Source organism: Salmo salar, chromosome ssa14, assembly GCF_905237065.1.
Source record: "Salmo salar chromosome ssa14, Ssal_v3.1, whole genome shotgun sequence".
Classification (NCBI taxonomy): Eukaryota; Metazoa; Chordata; class Actinopteri; order Salmoniformes; family Salmonidae; genus Salmo; species Salmo salar.
Genome location: NC_059455.1, coordinates 22,904,197 through 22,928,308, shown reverse-complemented (window position 1 = coordinate 22,928,308; position 24,112 = coordinate 22,904,197). Strand labels below are relative to the sequence as shown.

At 41.6% G+C, this 24,112-nt stretch overlaps 2 protein-coding genes across 2 annotated transcripts; one reads left to right on the top strand and one right to left on the bottom strand.

Annotated features, from left to right (window-relative positions):
• The first annotated feature begins 648 nt into the window (after positions 1-648).
• Positions 649-2,650, top strand: dynlt4 (dynein light chain Tctex-type 4). Its single transcript, XM_014140066.2, has 2 exons — positions 649-876; positions 1,637-2,650. The coding sequence occupies exon 2, from the start codon at positions 1,649-1,651 to the stop codon at positions 2,360-2,362; it is 714 nt and encodes a 237-aa protein (XP_013995541.1). The 5' UTR covers positions 649-876; positions 1,637-1,648; the 3' UTR covers positions 2,363-2,650.
• A 2,708-nt stretch (positions 2,651-5,358) lies between these two features.
• LOC106569079 (serine/threonine-protein kinase PLK3) lies at positions 5,359-13,144 on the bottom strand. Its single transcript, XM_014140065.2, has 15 exons — positions 12,824-13,144; positions 11,817-11,924; positions 11,598-11,714; positions 11,370-11,499; positions 11,084-11,171; positions 10,889-10,984; positions 10,398-10,596; positions 9,925-10,051; positions 9,711-9,820; positions 9,090-9,213; positions 8,711-8,794; positions 8,426-8,588; positions 8,149-8,278; positions 7,832-7,942; positions 5,359-7,730 (listed from the first exon to the last, which is right to left on the bottom strand). The coding sequence occupies exons 1-15, from the start codon at positions 12,980-12,982 to the stop codon at positions 7,536-7,538; spliced, it is 1,941 nt and encodes a 646-aa protein (XP_013995540.1). The 5' UTR covers positions 12,983-13,144; the 3' UTR covers positions 5,359-7,535.
• Between the last annotated feature and the right edge of the window lie 10,968 nt (positions 13,145-24,112).

Genomic DNA, 24,112 nt, shown 5'->3' with positions numbered 1-24,112 from the left:
ATGCATTTAAGCATTTGGAATGGCACATTTAGCTTTCTCTCTCTTCATGGGTGCCAGATGCCTATTGATGACCACCCGCTAGTGCCCCAGTTTAGATGCTTGGATGTCTTTTAGGACTTGCAATCAAGAGAGAGATACTCCGGAGTTAGCTGGATTCCCAGTCCACATCATACAAACTATCTTCCATTTGTCTCTGTTAATCTGTGTGTATTGCATCGCCATTGTGCCCAACCCAAATGATCTTATATGCATACATGCTTACATCTACATTCTTACATGCACATTTTGTGTTGTGTTTTATGAGTCCAAAGCCATGGTACTATAGGGAAGGACACCTGTCAATCATGCATGGAACTCAGAATCAAATAGTCCAATGCAAATGGTGTCTCCAACACCAATGCCATTGATAATATAGCAATGAAATACCCACATGAAATGACTGATCCTTTTCACTATTGAATTTGTTGACACTGTCATATTCATCCATTCGTATTTCGATTGCTTAATCGAATGACTCCAAAGACAGCAAACACAGACAAGCCCATTGATTCAGAAGGTCACTGTTCAGGTTGAAGAAAACAATTTGCCATGACAACAGCAGAGGACGTGGCAGTAAGCCAGAGACTGCACATCTCTCCCAGGGAATGATTGCTTAGCTCTCAGCCTGTTGTAGTTGCTGACCTGCACTGGCCTTCTAGCCAATAATTTACCCACAGTGGCTTGCTGAGAACCCAAACTAGTAAAACTCCTGTTGGTGGGTTGGCCAAAGTTCGCCTGATAACTTTCCTTAGCATGCAGAGGAGTGAGTGTCTGAGTCACAAAGCTTTTACGGGAGGGTTTATCATCATACAGTAGTCTCTCCAGTGATTTTAAAAGGTAAGGTTATACTTATATTACTGTTGTTATTGGTTGTGGTCTCAGTATTTTATTATTTTTCGGGGTGTGGTAAAGCTACTGTTTGCAACTGGCTGCATGATTGACTAATTTGAAAAAGGGGAAGGTTGTAGGCAACATAATGGGATTGTGTCTAGTGTGACACATGCAACATAACTCGTTTTTTAAGTAAACATAACTTCCCCATGACATTATACTGTATGTCAAAATGAGTTCCCTTTGGTTTGTTTAAAGAGCACATTTTCTAACCTACTATTGTATGCTTCAGCGCTTGTCCTTTGAATAGTTGACATTAATCTCACATACATAGTTTTAAAGATGTTATTTAACGCTACTGATAAGCACAAGTGGAAATGGTAAATTACGGTATTTTAGCCTTCAAGCTGATAGGAACTCTCATGAGGGTATTATGGGTGGATGGAATTAGCAAAGGGGTTACATTTAGGACATACAGTGACGTGAACCAAAATGCTGTGGATTATGTTCATTCAGAAAGAACTGATGACATGGTGTTCTTTGTGTCTTATTTACATTTAATGTAAAGGCTATTTTTATTCTCCACATGCAGAAAGGGAGATGTTTACTAATATGATAGACAAGACTTAGGGCAGCACTCTGAAAATACATAGTTCAGGACAGATTGATTCCTCTGGAAAATAACAGTGATGCAAATGAATGTGATTAAATGAATGCACCGGCAAGCAACTGCATCCTTGTACAGTACAGTGCCCTCGACTTTCAGGTTTGGCTTGAAATGACGACCCAGCAGCCCCCTCTCTCCCAGGAGATTCTGGCTCAGTGTAACCAGCAGGCCATGGAACCATGGGGCTCCCGGAAGCTTCGCCAGAGCCGCCAAGGCTCCATCTCCACCCTCCGCAGCTCCCTGTCTAGGGACCAGCAGCAGCAACAGCAGCATCCCCGGTACCCTCTTCTACTCCCGAGGGGCTTCCTCCCTATCGAGTCCTCATCCAGGTGTCCCAATATCAGCAACCCAAACTCCCCTTTCATACGCCGGGACTTGGTCGCCCTGACCAAGCGTTTTTCTTTTGGCGGTTGGCTTCAGGGCAGTCGGGCCAGTTTCTCTGGGTTGCCCCTCCATCAGCCTGTCCAGCTAGAGAACACCTATAAGACAGAACCAGAGAAGGGATGTCTTTTTAAAGCCAGTAAGGTCCAGAAGCTTGTGCAAGCCATGCTGGATAGTTATCTGGATGGGGCCAGCTATAACGCAGCCTCAGGCAGCCATCTTAGCCAGATTCTGTCAGACATGGTGAAGAGCAAAGTGAAAGAGATCAGTCCTCCGCGGTACAAGCTGGTGTGTCAGGTAGTGGTGGGGCAGAACAGGAACCAGGGTCTACGAGTGGCCAGTCGCTGTCTTTGGGACTCGCAACATGATGACTTTGCAGTTGCCATGTTCCAAAACCATTCTCTTTTCACGTTGGTCATAGTCCATGGAGTTTATTGTGAGTGAGTCATACGCACTGGCAACAACTATACTGAACAAAAATATAAATGCAACATGTAATGTGATGGTCCCATGTTTCATGAGCTGAAACAAAAGCTCCCAGAAATGTTCCATAGGCACAGAAAGTTTATTTCTCTCAATTTTTGTGCATACATTTGTTGACATCCTTGTGAGCATTTGCCAAGTTAATCCATCCACCTGATAGGTGTGGCATATCAAGAAGCAGATTAAAAAGCATGATTGTTACACAGTTGAGGGAGAGCGCAATTGGCATGCTGACTACAGGTATGTCCACTAGAACTGTTGCCAGAGAATTGTATGTTTATTTCATAAGCCTCCAGAAACATTTTAAAGAAACTGTCAGAAATTGTCTCAGGAAAGCTCATCTACGTGTTCGGCGTAGTAACCGACTTCAGTGGGCAAATGCTCACCTTCGATGGCCACTGGCACGCTGGGGAAGGGTGCTCTTCACCGATGAATCCTGGTTTCAACTGTACCGGGCAGATGGCAGTGTGTATGGCTTCGTGTGAGCGAGCAGTTTGCAGATGTCAACATTGTGAACAGAGTGTACCATGGTGGCGGTGGGGTTATGTTATGGGCAGGCATAACCTATGGACAATGAACAAAATTACATTTTATCAATGGCAATTTGAATGCACAGAGATACCATGATAAGATCAAGGCCCATTGTCGTGCCATTCATCTGCCATCACTTCATGATTCAGCATGATAATGCACTGTTCCATGTCGCAAGGATCTATTCACAATTCCTGGAAGCTGAAAATGTCTATTCTTCCACAGCCTGCATAATCACCAAACATGTCACCCACTGAGCATGTTTGTGATGCTCTGGATTGACGTGTACGACGTGTTCCAGGTCCCGCCAATATCCAGAAACTTTGCACAGCCATTAAAAAGGAGCAGGACACCATTCCACAGGCCACAAACAGCCTGATTCACTCTATGCGAAGGAGATGTGTCGCGCTGCATGAGGCAAATGGTCACACCAGAAACTGACTGGTTTTCTGATCTGCACCCCTACTTTTATATTTTAAAGTTACAGTTGAAGTCGGAAGTTTACATACACCTTAGCCAAATACATTTAACTCCGTTTTTCACAATTCCTGACATTTAATCAGAGTAAAAATTCTGTGTCTTAGGTCAGTTAGGATCACCACTTTATTTTAAGAATGTGAAATGTCAGAATAATAATAGAGAGAATGATTTATTTCAGCTTTTATTTATTTCATCACATTCCCAGTGGGTCAGAAGTTTACATACACTCAATTAGTATTTGGTAGCATTGCCTTTAAATTGTTTAACTTGGGTCAAACGTTTCGGGTAGCCTTCCACAAGCTTCCCACAATAACAACTCCTGACAGAGTTGGTGCAACTGAGTCAGGTTTGTAGGCCTCCTTGCTCGCACACGCTTTTTCAGTTCTGCCCACAAATTTTCTATAGGATTGAGGTCAGGGCTTTGTGATGGCCACTCTAATACCTTGACTTTGTTGTCCTTAAACCATTTTGCCACAACTTTGGAAGTCTGCTTAGGGTCATTGTTCATTTGGAAGACCCATTTGTGACCAAGCTTTTAACTTCCTGATGTCTTGAGATGTTGCTTCAATATATCCACATAATTTTCCTGCCTCATGATGCCATCTATTTTGTGAAGTGCACCAGTCGCTCCTGTAGCAAAGCACCCCCACAACATGATGCTGCCACCCCCGTGCTTCACGGTTGGGATGGTGTTCTCTGGCTTGCAAGCCTCCCCTTTTTTCCTCCAAACATAACGATGGTCATTATGGCCAAACAGTTCTATTTTTGTTTCATCAGACCAGAGGACATTTCTCCAAAAAGTACAATCTTTGTTCCGATGTGCAATTGCAAACCGTAGTCTGGCATTTTTATGGCGGTTTTGGAGCAGTGACTTCTTCCTTGCTGAGTGGCCTTTCAGCTTATGTCGATATAGGACTCGTTTTGTGGATAAAGAAACTTTTGTACCCGTTTCCTCCAGCATCTTCACAAGGTCCTTTGCTGTTGTACTGGAAATGATTTGCACTTTTCGCACCGAAGTACATTCTCTTAGGAGACAGAACGCATATCCTTCCTGAGCGGTATGATCGCTACGTGGTCCCATGGTGTTTATGCTTGCGTACTATTGTTTGTACAGATGAATGCGGTACCTTCAGAAATTTCTCCCAACCAGACTTGTGGAGGTCCACAATTTTTTTTCCTGATTTCTTTTGATTTTCCCATTATGTCAAGCAGACGCACTGAGTTTGAAGGTAGGCCTTGAAATACATTCACAGGTACACCTCCAATTAACTCAAATGTGAATTAGCCTATCAGAAGCTTCTAAAGCCATGACATCATGGCTTTAGAAGTTCTGGAATTTTCCAAACTGTTTAAAAGCACAGTGAACTTAGCATATGTAAACTTCTGACCCACTGGAATTGTGATAGTGAATAAGTGAAATGATCTGTCTGTAAACAATTGTTGGAAAAACTCCTTGTATCATGCAAAGTAAATGTCCTTACTGACTTGCCAAAACTATAGTTTGTTAACAAGAAGCGTGGAGGGGTTGAAAAACCAGTTTTAATGACTCCGATCTAGGTGTATGTGAAACTTGACTTTAACTGCATGACCAGATGCGTATCTGTATTTCCAGTCTTGTGCAAGCCGTAGATTAGGGCATAACAACTCACAAGACAGATTCTTGTAACTCAGTAAAATCTTTGAAATTGTTACATTTATATTTTTGTTCAGCGTAGAGCCAAATTGTTGCATATAAGTAGCTAGTCCACCTGGATGAACACTGATAGTCCTAGTTCCTAGGGCCAGAATATGTCAATTCTGGTGTATGGCAAAGACAGGTTTGAGAATTCATCTGTATTTCACCAACACCATTGCCAAATGTGATTCTTGTACAAATGTTAAGCTCATGGGACAAAAGCTTAAACTTGTTTTTCGAAATCAGGCAATTGTCAACGACTTCAAAATGGTTAATGTGATTACCATAAACTTTATTTTCCTCCATTCGCCCAAATACAGTACATAGTGATCATATCACATGTCAAGACCATAGAATTACACAATAAATAAAATAAATAGACAACATTGGTCAAAAATAAAGGTTCTTCTGAAAAAGCAGATGCTTTCACAATGTTGTATTTTTGAAAAGACAATACCCAGAAGTTGTATAATACTTGCACTCAGGGGGTCACAGTTTAAGGATACAACTCTTGGCAGAGACGGCCGGCAAGGTAAACCAAAGAGGGATGAGTACAGTATGACGAAACACAATTTTACATATTGATACAGGGTTATCATACCATTTTACCAAAAGCTTATACCAGGTAGTGAGACTAGTGCTTCATTTTAAGTTACCCAATTCCATGTAAAAAAGTATTTGCCTCCATAGCCCATTTCCCATGACACCACAACCTGACATTCAAAAGGGCTGTTATTGCACAATACAGAATTCTCAAAAAGGCACTTTATCCCCTTTGCCAAACAGCAATGCAATTTAGCAAAGCCAATGTCAACTGGAGTGCACATATTCACTCCTGAACACACAACTATATATTAGGGCGATTCCACGGCAACATAAGACAAAAAATATTTTTGATCTCAGATTCTGGCACTTCTCAGAGATCTCATTGGGCGAAAGCATGTTTCACATTTGCAACTTCAGAAAATCCTGATGAAAGTGGCCATTTGTAGACCTATACACATGCCTCCTGTAAGACCTAATGATCCGTACATGATAGACATCTTGGTGTCGTTATACTCCTTAGTGTGCTCTAACATGTCTAGATTTTGAAACACATTTTTACATTAAAAATATTAGTATGAATCTCTCAAAGCACCCTTTTTGATTTTGCTAATTTTAATACCATGTTTGGAACAAAACACCACATACAAGTACATCAAATTTCCAGAGTGTGGTCTAGTAATTCTGAAGTTATCAATTTTATGAGCACCACCAAAACAGTGAATGGTGATTTGCTGAATGTGCAATCCTAAAAGGAGGGCTGTGATTGGTATAATGACCTATGCAATTTCCAAAAGTGCAACAGCCCACTGGAAATGCGATTTGTTTGAAGAGTATTTGTTTCCAAACAATGTCTAAAAATAAGCCAAATCAAAACAGGTACTTTGAGATAATGCTAAATGTCACATATTAAGTTATATTTTTCCAGAAACTATAGAGATATGTATTTTAGAGCACACTATAAGGAGAATAATGAAACGAAGACATTGTCTGTATCATGTACATTTCACAGATGATAGAGTCTTACGAGAGGCATGTATAGGTCTAAAAAGGCCACTTATTTTTTGTGAAACTTTTCATACAAATGTAAAAACATGTCAAACATACTTCTGCCCAATAAAGTTGATGTGAGAATTACCAGAACATGCCAAAAATATTTTTTGGGCAATGCTGACATAAGTTGCACATTAACCAGTTAAGGTTAAAATAATTACCTTTTGGTATCTATAGCTAAAAACTGAACAAAAATTCAGCAACTTGTGGTAAAGTGACTGCCAATCCAAAGAAATATAATAAGAGATTGTGCAAATACTGTCACACTCATTGCCCTCCTTATGCCATTGTGTACCAATTAGTGAAGTTCAATTATCATAAAGGCAAGTGAAGTCAAAGCATGAAAAGCAGGAGCCCCATTTCACACAGCTTTTCAACCATAATGGGGGTGGTCACTAGGCAGCTTGTGATCCCAGCCTGCCATTTTCAGAATCAGGTCTGAGTATCTACTCAGAGAACAGGGTCAGGTTTTTTGTGCGCATGAAGTGAATCAAGCCAGTAGTGTGTTACTGTTGTCAGGCTTCATTCTAAAAGAATAACTGAAAAAGATAGATGTGCACCATAGTCCAAAGAGGCCAGACACTAGCCAGAGATGGGGGACTCCCTGAATTAACAGAGCCTCCTGTTATTTACTCCCAGTGGAAGCAGAAAGCAGCGGGTTGATTGGCTGAGGCTTGTGGACAGAGCCAGGCGTTATGGCACTGGGGTGAAGTTCTCCCTCAGTACAGATCCAGGATCAGCTTCACCTCCCCCAATTCTAACCTTCACCATCATGAGGGAATTCAAAACTGACCCTAGATCAGCATTTAGGGGAAACTTCACCTTACTCTGGAGCTGTGAGGCAGGGGTCCATTATGAGTCCGCATGGTGTTCGAGCAGCTGGACCACGTAACGCATGCGGTGCCGCAGCTCAGCAGAACAGCCCATCTCTGACAGCATGCTCAGGAGGTAGGTGTTGGAGACGCGCTCTCGGCTGATGTAGGTCAGTAGGTAGGAGTCAGAGGACTTGCACAGGATGATCTTGGTGTGGTCAGTGTAGAAATTCACCTGGGAGAAAAGGATAGTAGATGCACAATAAGACAAAGGGAATTTTGTACAATATAATTACAGTGAGTGGTGTATAACAGAAGCGTAGCAATAGGTCTTACCTGCAGGGTACTGTTGCTGAAGAGCATCACCAGAGCATGGTCGGTCTTCACCCACTGCAGAAGGAGTGGTGGCTGGGAGGGAGGCTGGTCTTCACAGTGGAGGTCTCCACCCTGGAAAAGAGAACACATTAAAATCCCAGTTAGATCAGAAAACTGCAAGCAGATTACTGATACTCTGATAAGATACAATGACTGAGTTTCAAATGGCAACTAACTCACCATGAAATGCACTACTTTTGACCAGGGCTCTGGTCAAAAGTAGAGTACTAATGAAACAGGGTACCATTTGGGAGGCAACCTATAACTAACTTCCTTACCTCCATGAGGTTCTGTTCCATGTAGTTGGCCATAAGCTCCACAATCTGCTTCTGGCTGCAAAGCTGCTCTGGTAAAGCACTGGCCTGGAAGGTGAAGTGTTTGTTGTTGGTCATGCAGTAGTGCACAGTCCTATGGAGAAGACAATGGAGATACATTAGACAAGGGTTTGAAACAATCAAAAGGCTACAAAATGACCACAATTCGGTTTGTTCAAAGCATTAAAATTAGGCTAATAACCGCTTGAATATTATTCAATTAGTTGAAAAGGGCTCTTACTTGCGCTGATCACACAGACTCAAGTGTGTCCCTTCGTTGAAGAGCACACCAATGTCTTGATTTGAGAGCTGGTAGCCAAAGCCATATTTATTTGAATAATCAACCCATTTTGTGACCCAGATAAAGGATTTGGGTCTGGACGGAGAAGGTGGATTTCTTGTAGCTGGAGAGGAAGAGAGACTTATTAAGAAAAGGCTAGTTAAGAGAATTTCAGTATAATCAAGCCATTTAAATTCCATTTAAGCGTACACTGAATACTAGCTTGCAGAGAGGCTGAAAGCTCACCTGCAGGCATGGCAGACAAACAGCTGTTGAGGACCTTCATGGCTGACTCAGCGATAGCAGCAGGGGTAACACCGTCTTCACACGCTGGAGAGAGATGGGAGAGGGTGAGGTTAAATTTCCCTTATCACCACCAACAGTCTGACTGAAGCACTTATCAGGTCCATAAGCTCAGATATGAAACAATCAGTGCATTCAAGCCAATTCAAATGTGATCAATTTGGATACACCAAAAAGACAAGTGAAAGGCTGTTTCACAGTAATTGAACTGTATAGGTATGGAAAAGGCCTTGATCTTAAAATAATCTATATTTAAAGCATTGATCATATTCAGTAAAACTACTGATTGATGTTAAATCAAATAGCCAGAGAAGCGACTTACGTTCTGTGCTGCTGGCCACCGTGCCTTTAAAGGAGCCTGATGCTGCGGACTTCCTGGACTCTTCCTCAGCTGGAGTATCCAGCGGACCAGAGCTGACTTGCTGGCCTACTGTGGGAGTGGGAGGCTGAAACAGGAAACAGCTTTCATGAGCGTCAGGAAACAAACAAAGAGTGGTTTTCCTTCCTTACAAGAGTTTTAAATCTGACCCAAAAAGCACAGAATGACACATGAATCAAATGCAGTTGTATTGAATCAGAGCACCGCTAGGGAAACAGATGTCATTGGGCTGTGAGAACAAGGATTAGCAGTATGCATATACTGCTGCACATTCATTCTATTCCACAGGCCTGGTTATTTTTTTTTAAGACTGGGTGATGGCTTGACCATGCATCTTCTGGCTAAAATGGAATTCTGCTAAGTACAATAGAAAACTATTGTGAGAGATTTACTACTATAGCAACCCAATAACACTCCCTTGCTGAGCTCGGTCCTTAGCTAATGCATCTCAGCTAACAAGAGGAAGTGCAAAATGCCTGCATACATAAAGTAATTAAACATGTCTAGCCTATGCTACAGAAAAGAGTTGCCTGTACCATGTGTTGTCATGTGCAAAATACATACCTCATTGGCGCCAACTGTTTTATAGCTTATCTGGCGACTAATGGAGCATTTGACGATGCCAGACACAAGCTTGGAGATGCTCTCCCGCTCTTCACAATGGCTGTTATCCACTATAAAACCAAACACATGTTCAATTAAACCCTGAATGTAGGGTTAATCCTGGGTTTAGGCTGCAGCATTTTGAAGGTCAGCCATGACTTGCCACAATGCTTACCTTTGGATTTTCTCTTGCCAAAAAGACTCTTGGCCATCTTGGTGAAAAACTTCTTGGCAGGGCTGGGCAGGTTGAGCTCTGGCACTGTCACACAGCTACTGGGAGGCAGCTTGTCTGGGGTGAAAGCCTATAAGAGGGAGAGAAGAGGTTTAGGACAGGGAAAATGCAAGGTCGGCACTTCAAAAATCAAACACTTAGCACAATGAATACTGACATCCTGTCGAGATCTCTTCAGTCAGTGGCCATGTGCTATTATTCAGTGTTGCTCTTTAGAAAGTACACTTTATAGCCAAGGCTGAGGCCTCCAATTGTACCCAAATGGCATCTCAAGATCAAGAAGCGTCAACCAATTGGAAAGCCATTCAAAATACAAATCAAGGCAGATTAGACTAAAAATGTAATCATTTGAGTAAAAAAGCTATAGGAATTGGTGCAGTAAATTCTAGCCTAATTCCAGGGCATGGGTGACATACTTTTGTGAAGAATTGGTGGTTGAGGATTTGGTCCAGTGTGAGGCGGTCGCTGGGGTTCTTCTGCAGAATGCTAGAGATGAGCTTCTGAGCAGCAGGAGACAGGGTCGAGGGCAGGTTGTATTTCACTTCCTTGATACACTTGTATGTCTCCTTCAGATCAAGGGTTTCAAAGGGAGGGTTCCCGCACATCAGCGTGTACCTGGTTAAAGACCAGACTAATCCGTGAGTCTCCCCAATGCCAACTGAGTTCAACTGTTGACATAATAGCTTAATTTGAATAACATTATACAAGCCTAAACTAGCTTAGCAATGCCTACCTCATTAGCCTAAAATAACTTTCTGCATATGTGAAATTCCATACATCCTTTAAATGTTCAAGCGCTAATTATGAGCTGTAGCTCCACTGTAGATCAAAGTCAACAGCAAGTATGCATTAAGTCAAATACAACATAGCTCAGACACCACAAAACCACCGTTTTAAGTATACTTACATTACACAACCTAGTGACCAGATGTCAGACTCTGTTCCATGGCCCTGCCTGTTCAACACCTCGGGGGCAAGGTAGTTAGGTGTTCCACATATAGTTCTGAGGAGAAACAGGTTTGCGTTAGAGGCGTTCACCTCAGATTGCTGGGAAGGAATCAAGAATATTCCGGCATAGGACATATTCCATCAGTTGACTTACTTCTTCCTCTGCTCAACTGTTTCCAACTTTGCTGCCAGCCCGAAGTCCCCTAACCGCAACTCCATGTTCTCATTCACAAAGAAATTCCCTGCAAGAGCAACATTTGTCAAGTTCCTTTTTCTTGAGGCCTCCCATGAGGAATGGGCACACACCTGAAGTGGTTTGACATGAAACCACAACCAAAGGAAACTCTAAATATACCTTTGACATTTTCTAAATGGCTGAACTGAATGAGCTAGAGGGTGTGGTAAAATAATAATGATATTTGACAAATCACTCTACATACCTAATTTGAGATCCCTGTGAAGGATGCCCCTATTGTGAAGGTACTTCAGCCCAGATATGATTTGCCGGAGGTAGTACCGTACTTCTGGGTCTGTCAGCGTGTGTCTTGCTTTCCAAATGTGTGCCAGGGACTGCAAAGACAAGGTGAGAATTCTGTCAGTACCCAGTGAGCACCCTTCAGAATGCCTGCACAAGCTGTACCATAACAAAAAGCAGCAGCACAGCTCACCTTTCTACTGCAGAGTTCAAGGAAAATGTAGATGTTGTCTTGGTCTTCAAAATGATGGGAGAACTTGACCACATGCTTGTGATGAAGGGTTTTGTGAAGCTCGATTTCATTTGTTATCTGTCAGAAAAATGATGAAACTTAACCAGAATATAAGTAGTAATAGAGACCACTCTTTGGAAGGCGGTTAATCTGTAGAGCTACATTCAAATGTTTCCTTACCTTATCTCTCTGATGAGGTTTTGACACCCTGCTCTGTGGTATCACCTTTACAGCATACATTTTCTTGTTAGAAAGGTCTGTCATTTCATAGCATCGTGCAAAGCCACCCTTAGAAGAAAAACCGTAGACAAATCAGCATCAGCCTTTATTTTCTAGCCATAAAATAACATTAACGGGTTTTCACAATGATGTTGGTTTTGCTGCCTTTCAACACTAGGCTGCCTGTTTGTATTGCCTATCCAATGACGTATGTTCCAACCATATACCTCGTACAGAATTGTGACGCTTTCAAATACATTCGTTTTTTTTGTATTAGTACCCGTGTTAAATACATCATTTAATTTATAATTAAATGAAAATATTATATTTAGGGTAATGCCACATCACACAAGCATTAACAATGATTTGTTTCTCACATGCAGCAGCACAGACTGAGGCAACGATGTTTAGACAGTGACACCGCGCTTGTGTTGATACATTTAGAATATATACATTATATCAAATTACTGACCAGTGACAAGTAGCGCGTTAGAATGCATTATTGCACTGGCAAAATAATGTCGTCTATCCTCATGACGGGTGGTATTTCAACGGTGGCAGGTTTTACGATTAGCCAATGTGCCAATTTCCACCACATCAGTCACAAGAGAATACATAAAGATCGATATTTGGGCTAGAAGCCCAGATTAATGCACATGAGGGGCACATCTCACTAGACTCGTCGTGAGAGAGAAAGACTAAGAGGCTAGGATAAAGTTTGTCATATCCAACACCGCACGAGGTAATTATCCCGCAACATTCACATGTGACTGTAACCTGTAGCCTTGTAGAACATGCGACCTGACCGTGAACAAATCACGTCAATGAATGAAAACTGACAAATGTAACACTGACGCGGCAACCTCCAATTTCTTTAGACTACCACCATCGGACCACATCGTCACCACAATTGGGCACAAATAATTGAATTCGGTGAGATACATAATCCATAGAGCAACTTGATATACCTTTCCCAGAAGCTTTCCTTTGCTGTAAGATTTTCCTGTCTTGGAATCTGTCACCACCTGGGCGAGTTCTGGTTTGATTTGTTCTGATTTAGTCCTGTTCGGTTTAGTAGGAGGAATAACTTCACGTTCTGGACAAGGTTTGAATATATTCGGATTCATCGTGAGACATGAACTACCCTGAGAGGTGGCGAAACATGGGGTATCCAGTCATCCAAAATAAATATTTTCCAACAATCCTCTGATTCAACAACTGAGCCTTTCAGCGGAGTCGTATCCTCAAATCCAATTCGTATCCATCTGACATGACCGCGCAGAAAAATTCCTCAACTATATGAACTATCCCTGACGTCATGGAGGGCGGGTGAATAGGTGGTGCATTACTGAAATGAACCAATCCTATTTGCTCGAAATACTTCTCATCAAAAATGATTTAAATGATTCATGTGCTTAAATGTGCTTTTCATATGCGCGTGAAATACTGAATGAACGCATGAACAATGCATCCCGTCACGTGACTGCATTGATTTAACTGCTGTTGAATGAGGGGATTTTGTTTTAGGCATGGAGGTTTTGAACCACTCTTTAAAAATGTTTTATATATATTTTTAAATGGTATTATCAGAGAAACACATAACTCTATCAAAGCACATTACACTTATGCTATATCAACATGATATTCTATATACCAAGATGAAATAAATATGTATTCATTTATTCTGTTATTAGTAGGATTTTTTCTTCGAAATTTTAATATGTAACCTGTATTTTGGAAATTAAATTACTGTAATAAATGTTTCTTTAAAAAAATGGAAGACAACAATCAATAAACAGCATTTTATCATATTGACTTTAGTGTTATTATCACGAGGCTGAACATGAGGCTGCCAACTCATTTCACGTCTGACAGAGAAAGAAAGTGGTTCGAGATGCCACCTGGTGGAGTAAACATTGAATGGTTTCAGCATGAACTACAAGTGAAAATTGTATCCATCTGACATGCGCAGCTGCGGTTTCCTTCATATAAAGCCATTTTCTTTCAGTAGTCGTGTTACAATGATAAATGTTTCAATCCCCTTTCATCTCTTCATCAACACTGCCTAAGTTTAAATTTGTATAATGTGTCTTCATTGTTTCCTATTACAGGTATTCCGTTTACTTGTAAAATATTTGGATGGGAAGAACCATCAAATGACTATCAACAATTTTCTTTATCCTATTGATGTTCAGGACAGCTCTAAAAAGGTGTGTTTTATTGTTTTAGATTTTCATCATGATTGTGGACCACAATACCTTTGCTGCATTGTCTATCTGGGCAAAGTCTGTAAATGACACCTCTCGTGATATCCTTCTTTTTTTATAGGTTAAAACTGATATGGTCCTGGCAATGTGTCAGAAGAAGATGAACAGGATTGGATCAAAATGTTAACTGATTAGAATTGTAATGGACATTGAGCTTTAACGTACTGACAGCACCTTTTAGAGTAATACATGGAATACTAAAAACCCACTGTAAAGCCAGACGAGAATGCTGATCCTAGCGATGGACTAATGAGCATGCTGAAAAATATGTACTCTGAGGGGCACGAGGAGATGAAGCACAGCATCAACAAGGCCTGGTCTGAGTCCCAAGACAAGAAAGCCAAAGGAGATGGAGACATGGGCAACATCGACATGTTTTGAACCTGATCCACACCCTAAAAACCTACCAGCCTTCTAGTCCTTCCTTAGTTTTTTATTTTCGTACATTGATGACTTTGCATTCCATTGCCCTCTTAAAAGTCCTTGAACTGACTGAAAATTAAAGTTTGCAGAGATGTTCCTTCCGGTTCAAATCATTCCAAAAAGTAATAACTGTTAAAAGTCCAACTTTATTAGGTAGATCACAAAGTATATTTGTGAAAATGTTAAATTGTTGCACTCATGTACATATACATTTCAGAATAAAATGTAAAAGTTATCCCCTCTAATGTGTTTCCGTAGTGTAGTGGTTATCATGTTCGCCTTAGACACGAAAGGTCCCTGGTTGGGGTGGCAGGTAGCCTAGTGGTTAGAGCATTGGACTAGTAACCGAAAAGGTTGCAGGATTAAATCCCTGAGCTGACAAGGTAAAAATCTGTCATCTTGCCTCTGAACAAGGCAGTTAACCCACTGTTCCCCAGTAGGCCATCATTGTAAAGACTAATTTGTTCTTAACTCACTTGCCTAGTTAAATAATGGTTCAATTTAAAAATATATAATTTAAGAATTGTTTCTAGTAGCCTTCCATGGTCTGGTTCTGAAATGCAAGCTAAGTGATCAAGATGCAAACCCCAGAGACATTTACATGAAAAGGGGACTGCTGTTGTTCAAATTACAGAGTTTACTGAAGGGGCAATTACTAGCTGGATCTTTATTAAAAATAGCAACATTTTATGAATTCAAATGTATTTTATCCCTAAAACAAGGGATCAGCTTTCCAGTTGCCAAACATTCTGTTTTGAACACAACTTCTCAACATGTCAAACTGAGAAAGGATAATCCTAGGTGTTTCCAAACACTGTAGTCACCCAGCCACTGATTATTTGCCAATAGCCAATGGCTATTTGTTGAACAGGCACTGGTGAGATGATTGCCATAATCCCTCACGACAAAAGCATAGCCCTATCTCTCTGTAAAGTGACCTTCACATTTTCTGGTGCAATGTTGTGTATTCGATTGAGGGTGATGTACATTTTGATTTTTGATTGGTCCCACCCTACATCAAAGAAGAACGTACACTACCATTGAAAAGTTTGGGGTCACTTAGAAATGTCCTTGTTTTTTAAAGAAAATCAACAACAAAAAATCCCGTTAAAATAACATCAAATTGATCAGAAATACAGTGTAGACATTGTTAATGTTGTAAATGACTATTGTAGCTGGAAACGGCTGATTTTGTATGGAGTATCTACATAGGCGTACATAGGCCTATTATCAGCAACCCATCACTCCTGTGTTCCAATGGCACGTTGTGTTAGCTAATTCAAGTTTATCATTTTAAAAGGCTAATTGATCATTAGAAAACCCTTTTGCAATTATGTTGGCACAGCTGAAAACTGTTGTTCTGATTAAAGAAGCAATAAAACTGGCCTTTAGACTAGTTGAGTATCTGGAGCATCAGCATTTGTGGGTTCAATTACAGGCTCAAAATGGCCAGAAACAAAGACCTTTCTATTCTTGTTCTGAGAAATGAAGGCTATTACATGTGAGAAATTGCCAATAAACTGAAGATCTCGTACAACGCTGTGTACTACTCCCTTCACAGAACAGTGCAAACTGGCTCTAAGCAGAATAGAAAGAGGAGTGGGAGGCCCCGGTGCACAACTGAGCAAGAGGACAAGTACATTAGAGTGTCTAGTTTGAGAAACAGACGCCTCACAAGTCCTCAACTGGCAGCTTCATTAAATAGTACCCGCAAAACACCAGTCTCAACGCCAACAGTGAAGAGGCGACTCCGGGATTCTGGCCTTCTAGGTAGAGATCCTCTGTCCAGTGTCTGTGTTCTTTTGCCCATCTTAATCTTTTATTTTCATTGGCCAGTCTGAGATATGGCTTTTTCTTTGCAACTCTGCCTAGAAGGCATGCATTCTACATTTTTTACATTAGTGTTTGCTAGCTGAGCTGCTAGCAAAGTAATTTATCCTTTTAGATATTACAAAAGCAGTACCATTTTTTTTTATTTTTTACTGTGTATGCTTTTGAGGCAGAGGTTGGGTCTGCCTCCCTTTTTGCCTGCTGCTCCTTTTTGCCTGCTGCTCCTTATGATGTTGCTTCATTGAAATCTTCTTCTGTTCCAGTTTGAGGACATCCGAAACACGCTCTTTATCAGACTTCTCCAGAAAACTGGTGACTTCCTGCAGGTCAGCTAACGTTATCTTGCTAATGAACGATAACGTCACAGACAACACATTTCATTGGTAGAATTCTGAATACCTGCCCACAAGGCCCAAAATCTGTCCCCCCAACAATTTGCGCAGTAAGAGAGGAGTTGCCACATTTATCCAATAAACCCTTTTTCAATAACGTTATCGAGAAAATTAAGAATTAATATCGACGTCATTTTTAATGACGTAGTCTAAAAACAAAATTCAGTTTTCCATTCAAATAATAATTATTACGAGTTTTAGAATATGTTGCAAGAGAAAATATAAATCGCCCTTACTAAACTCTCCAGATCATTTTCCGTCAATGGATGTCGATTTAACATGTTTTGACTGCTATGGTTAAGCAATAAGGCCTTAGGAGTTGTGGTATATGGCCAATATACCACGGCTAAGGGCTGTTCTTAGGACATAGCCCTTAGCCGTGGTATATTGACCATATACCACAAAGAACAGCCCTTAGCCGTGGTATATTGGCCATATACCACAAGCCCCTGAGGTGCCTTATTGCTATTATAAACTGGTTACCAACGTAATTAGAATAGTAAAAAGTATGTTTTTTTTCATTCCCCTGGTACATGTCTGATATACCATAGCTTTCATCCAATCAGATAAATCCGTCAGGAGAGTTTGAGTGATGAAAGTTGGACTGAGGATCTCTCAATCTCTGTGCAAGAAACACTTGGACAAACTTCCAAATACGAATGTTAGGCTATTTTCTGGAAATTGTGCTGTTATTATGTGCCAGATGTTGACTACAAACTTTTATAAAAGGCCTATTTGCGAGATTGACATGTTATTTCAATAGGCATAGGCTACTGACTAAAATCTGGGTTTATAATTGCAATTCAACTTTGCCATGGTTTGCTGAGCTAGATGCAGGAAGCCTACAGCCCTGTGAAAGGCCAACATGCCAACATCTCATTTCAGGGAAAAGTCCACAATGAAACTGATATTAAATGTAGAGAATGATACATTTGCAATAGAGCTGTGACCATGATCACAATTAATAACTTCAAATTTAATTAACTAAACATGGCCATTAATAAAATGTAATTAACTAAACATGGCCATTAATAAAATGTAATTAACTAAACATGGCCATTAATAAAATGTAATTAACTAAACATGGCCATTACTAATTGCATAATAACACAAGGCAACAACAACAAACTTTTTTATAGAATATTTTGATATTTATTACAACACTCAAAATTTTGCCAAAGCATATTCTGTAGGAGGGGCTAATGTGAATTCAGATAATTTGACATGATTTATACGAATCAGGTCATGTGAACATATGCACTTTAAAATGAACAAGGGAGGCTTAGTCTGGCAGGAACTTATTCCTACACTTTACAATAATTCTGTTGCAGTGGTGTTAGGTAGTCTCTGTATAGGCTATTCCCTCCATCGTGACACTGCTGCCCAGTTGAAGAGCTTGTGATCTCCATGCAGCACCACAGCACCATGCGCCTTCGGAAAGGCACCACTCAGCCTCAGAAGATGCCCTTTTGGAGGCATGCAGCCATAGAGTCATTATACCCTAATGTAGGTCTTGTCACGCCCTGATCTGTTTCACCTGTCCCTGTGATTGTCTCCACCCCCTCCAGGTGTCACTTATTTTCCTCAGTGTATTTTATCCCTGTGTTTCCTGTCTCTCTGTGCCAGTTCATCTTGTATGTTCCAAGTCAACCAGGTTGTTTTTCCCGTGCTCCTGCCTTTTCTATTCTCTTTTGCGCGTCCCCCCGGTTTTGACCCTTGCTTGTTTTCTGGAATCTGTACCCGCCTGCCTGACCATTCTGCCTGCCCTGACCTCGAGTCTGCCTGCCACACTGTACCTACTGGACTCTGAACTGGTTTTGACCTTTTGCCTGTCCATGACCATTCTCTTGCCTACCCCTTTTGGATTATTAATAAATATCCAAGACTCAAACCATCTGCCTCCTGTGTCTGCATCTGGTTCTCGCCTTGTGCCCTTATAGGTCTATTTGCCTACTAGCCAAGTAAAGTGCAGAGCATGCATGATGCGTGCAACTCGTCATTCAAACATATTTGAACATTTAATTCATCCTTCATTCAGTTTAGTCAGTATGTCATCCATTCAGTCTGAGTTGCAATAGAAACTAAATCAAAGAGAATAGAACAGTCATCCATTTGTTTATTGAAATCCAAATGAATTCAAAATTATCTAAATTCTCAAAAGTTCTGTAGCCTATCACTTTGATAATTAAATGTTTAATTAAGGCCTATCCAAATAAAAAAATAGGCCTTCAACTTGTAGGCATTGCAATTTAGGATATCATTTTGTGTACTGGTGTTTTGCGGAATAATTTTAGAACTCAATGTGTTTTATAACTGTTTGTATTATAGTGCTCCCCTTAAAAAGAGATCCTAGCTCACAGGCCTCTAAATATCGCCTCTAAATAAATGTTAAACAAAATAGTTGAAGAAGCGGGGTGGCAGGGTAACCTAGTGGTTAGAGAGTTGGACTAGTAACTGAAAGGTTGCAAGTTCAAATCCCTGAGCCGACAAGGTACAAATCTGTTGTTCTGCCCCTGAACAGGCAGTTAATCCACTGTTCCTAGGCCATCATTGAAAATAAGATTTTTTTTCTTAACTGACTTGCCTAGTTAACTTAAGGTATAGGGGGCAGTATTTTCATTTTCGGATGAAAAGCATGCCCAGAGTAAACTGCCTAATACTCGGGCCCAGAGTCAAATATTTGCATATTATTAGTAGATTTGGATAGAAAACACTGACGTTTCTACAACTGTTTGAATGATGTCTGTGAGTATAACAGAACTCATATGGCAGGCAAAAACCTGAGAAAAATCCAACCAGGAAGTGGGAAATCTGAGAATTGTAGTTCTTTTGAATCCCTATCGAAACTACAGTGTCTGTGGGGTCACGTTGCACTTCCTAAGGCTTCCATGGGCTGTCAACCGCCTTTAGAAACATGTTTCATCATTTTCCTGTTACTGGGCAGAGAATAGTAGCTCAGTCAATGAGTGGACTGCCTATGAACAAAGGGCTTCGGTATGCGCGAACCCGCGAGAGCGCCGTTCCTTCTTTTTCTCCTGGAATGAATACGCTATTGTCCGGTTGGAATATTATCAACGTTTTATGTTAAAAAGACCCTAAGGATTGATTGTAAACAACGTTTGACATGTTTCTACGACTGGTAATGGAACATTTTCACTTTTCGTGTCCTGATTTACACTCGCGCGTTATGCCTTTGGATAGTGATCTGAATGCACGAACAAAACGGAGGTATTTGGACATAAATATGGACTATTTCGAACAAAACAAACATTTCTTTTGGAAGTAGGAGTCCTCAGAGTGCATTCTGACGAAGATCAGCAAAGGTAAGAGAATATTTATAATACTAATTCAGAGTTTTGTTGATGCCAGAACTTGGCGGGTAGCTGTATAGCTTGCTTCGATGGCTGAGCTATGTACTCAGAATATTGAACAATGTGCTTTCTCCGTAAAGTTATTTTGAAATCTGACAAAGCGGTTGCGTCAAGGAGTAGTGTATCTATAATTCTTTCAATAACTGTTGTAAATTTTATGAACGTTTATGATGAGTATTTTTGTAAATTGATGTGCACATTCACCGGAAGTTTTGATGGGAATACATTTTCTTAACATCACGCGCCAATGTAAAATGCTGTTTTTGGATATAAATATGAACTTTATCGAGCAAAACATACATGTATTGTATAACATGAAGTCCTATGAGTGCCATCTGATGAAGATCATCAAAGGTTAGTTAATATTTTAGCTGTACTTTTGGTTTCTGTGATGCATGTCCTTGCTTGGAAAATGGCTGTGTGGTTTTTCTTGTGAAGTTTATGTCCTAACATAATCTAATTTTATGCTTTCGCCGTAAAGCCTTTTTGAAATCAGACAATGTGGTTAGATTAACGAGAGTCTTATCTTTAAAATGGTGTAAAATAGTTGATTGTTTGAGAAAATGAAATTATGAGATTTTTGCTGTTTTGTATTTCGTGCCATGCTATTTCACTGGCTGTTGAATAGTTTGTCCCACAGGTGGGACGGTAGCGTCCCACGTAGCCCTGAGAAGTTAAATAAAGGTAAAATTTAAAAAAAGCACGTGCAGTGGCTGATAGGGTAAACATATCTGGCAATAAGAATAGGCTATATATAGTCTTGACCATTTGGAACCCCTTGGCTATTTTACTCAGGACAGTTTATAGCCCAGACTTAATCAATATTTTGTTTTGTCTCATTTATTGATATGGATCTAGCCTTTGCGTGATGGGGTTGGGCAATGCAAATGGCTATAGCAAGCCTACATTCCACAGAGTGGAATTCACAAATACAATAGTCAAAATGCCTAATATAAGGCATACAGTCCGTGCTCCCAAATACTGGAAAAATACTGCGATACATTAGGTTACATGATCACCATAATAGTCCCATGCGGCTATAACAATGTATTATGCAAACATATGGTGATTAAATAACACACAACATCATGGCCTATTTAGATATCGGAATAGGCCTAACCTTAATCATATTTACTTTCTATTTTGCAGCTCAGGTGGTTATTCTAGACAAGGCTCTTCTGTGTCTTTATTATTCTCACACAAGTCATTTGCTGAAGGCCCAAGCCTATAACTATACTGCTCAAAAAAATAAAGGGAACACTTAAACAACACAATGTAACTCCAAGTCAATCACACTTCTGTGAAATCAAACTGTCCACTTAGGAAGCAATACTGATTGACAATAAATTTCACATGCTGTTGTGCAAATGGAATAGACAACAGGTGGAAATTATAGGCAATTAGCAAGACACCCCCAATAAAGGAGTGGTTCTGTAGGTGGTAACCACCGACCACTTCTCAGTTCCTATGCTTCCTGGCTGATGTTTTGGTCACTTTTGAATGCTGGCGGTGCTTTCACTCTAGTGGTAGCATGAGACGGAGTCTACAACCCACACAAGTGGCTCAGGTAGTGCAGCTCATCCAGGATGGCACATCAATGCGAGCTGTGGCAAGAAGGTTTGCTGTGTCTGTCAGCGTAGTGTCCAGAGCATGGAGGCGCTACCAGGAGACAGGCCAGTACATCAGGAGACGTGGAGGAGGCCGTAGGAGGGCAACAACCCAGCAGCAGGACCACTACCTCCGCCTTTGTGCAAGGAGGAGCACTGCCAGAGCCCTGCAAAATGACCTCCAGCAGGCCACAAATGTGCATGTGTCTGCTCAAACGGTCAGAAACAGACTCCATGAGGGTGGTATGAGGGCCCGACGTCCACAGGTGGGGGTTGTGCTTACAGCCCAACACCGTGCAGGACGTTTGGCATTTGCCAGAGAACACCAAGATTGGCAAATTCGCCACTGGCGCCCTGTGCTCTTCACAGATGAAAGCAGGTTCACACTGAGCACATGTGACAGACGTGACAGAGTCTGGAGACGCCGTGGAGAACGTTCTGCTGCCTGCAACATCCTCCAGCATGACCGGTTTGGCGGTGGGTCAGTCATGGTGTGGGGTGGCATTACTTTGGGGGCCGCACAGCCCTCCATGTGCTCGCCAGAGGTAGCCTGACTGCCATTAGGTACCGAGATGAGATCCTCAGACCCCTTGTGAGACCATATGCTGGTGCGGTTGGCCCTGGGTTCCTCCTAATGCAAGACAATGCTAGACCTCATGTGGCTGGAGTGTGTCAGCAGTTCCTGCAAGAGGAAGGCATTGATGCCATGGACTGGCCCGCCCGTTCCCCAGACCTGAATCCAATTGAGCACATCTGGGACATCATGTCTCGCTCCATCCACCAACGCCACGTTGCACCACAGACTGTCTAGGAGTTGGCGGATGCTTTAGTCCAGGTCTGGGAGGAGATCCATTTTACATTTACATTTTAGTCATTTAGCAGACGCTCTTATCCAGAGCGACTTACAGTAGTGAATGCATACATTTCATACATTTTTTTTTTTTTGTACTGGCCCCCCATGGGAATCGAAACCACAACCCTGGCGTTGCACACACCACGCTGGCGTTGCACACACCATGCTCTACCAACTGAGCCACAGGAGATCATCCGCCACCTCACCAGGAGCATGCCCAGGCGTTGTAGGGAGGTCATACAGGCACGTGGAGGCTACACACACTACTGAGCCTCATTTTGACTTGTTTTAAGGACATTACATCAAAGTTGGATCAGCCTGTAGTGTGGTTTTCCACTTTAATTTTGAGTGTGACTCCAAATCCAGACCTCCATGGGTTGATAAATTGGATTTCCATTGATTATTTTTGTGTGATTTTGTTGTCAGCACATTCAACTATGTAAAGATAAAAGTATTTAATAAGATTATTTCATTCATTCAGATCTAGGATGTGTTATTTTAGTGTTCCCTTTATTTTTTTGAGCAGTGTACATCATCTACTGGTATAACGTAGATGATGCCTCAGGACTACCTGGCCTGATGACTCCTGGCTGCCCCCATACAAATCAAATTTTATTTGTCATATGCGCCGAATACAACAGGTGTAGAACTTACAGTGAAATGCTTACTACAAGCCCTTAACCAACAATGCAGTTTTAAGAAAAGTCTGGGTAGCCATTTGATTAGATGTTCAGGAGTCTTATGGCTTGGGGGTAGAAGCTGTTTAGAAGCCTCTTGGACCTAGACTTGGCACTCTGGTACCGCTTGCTGTGCGGTAGCAGAGAGAACAGTCTATGACTAGGGTGGCTGGAGTCTTTTTTTGGGGGGGGCTTCCTCTGACACCGCCTGGTATAGAAGTCCTGGATGGCAGGAAGCTTGGCCCCAGTGATGTACTGGGCCGTACGCACTACCCTCTGTAGTGCCTTGCGGTCAGAGGCCGAGCAGTTGTCATACCAGGCAGTGATGCAACCCATCTGGATGCTCTAGATGGTGCAGCTGTAGAACCTTTTGAGGATCTGAGGACCCATGCCAAATCTTTTCAGTCTCCTGAGGGGGAATAGATTTTGTCGTGCCCTCTTCACGACTGTTTTGGTGTGTTTGGACCATGTTAGTTTGTTGGTGATGTGGACGCCAAGGAACTTGAAGCTCTCAACCTTCTCCACTACAGCCCCGTCGATGAGAATGGGGGGCGTGCTCGGTCCTCATTTTCCTGTAGTCCACAATCATCTCCTTTGTCTTGCTCACGTTGAGGGAGAGGTTGTTGTCCTTGCACCATACGGTCAGGTCTCTGACCTCCTCCCTATAGGCTGCCTCGTCGTTGTCCGGGATCAGGCCTACCACTGTTGTATCATCGGCAACCTTAATGATGGTGTTGGAATCATGCCTGGCCGTGCAGTCATGAGTGAACAGGGAGTACAGGAGCGGACTGAGCACGCACCCCTGAGGGGCCCCCGTGTTAGGATCAGCGTGGCGGA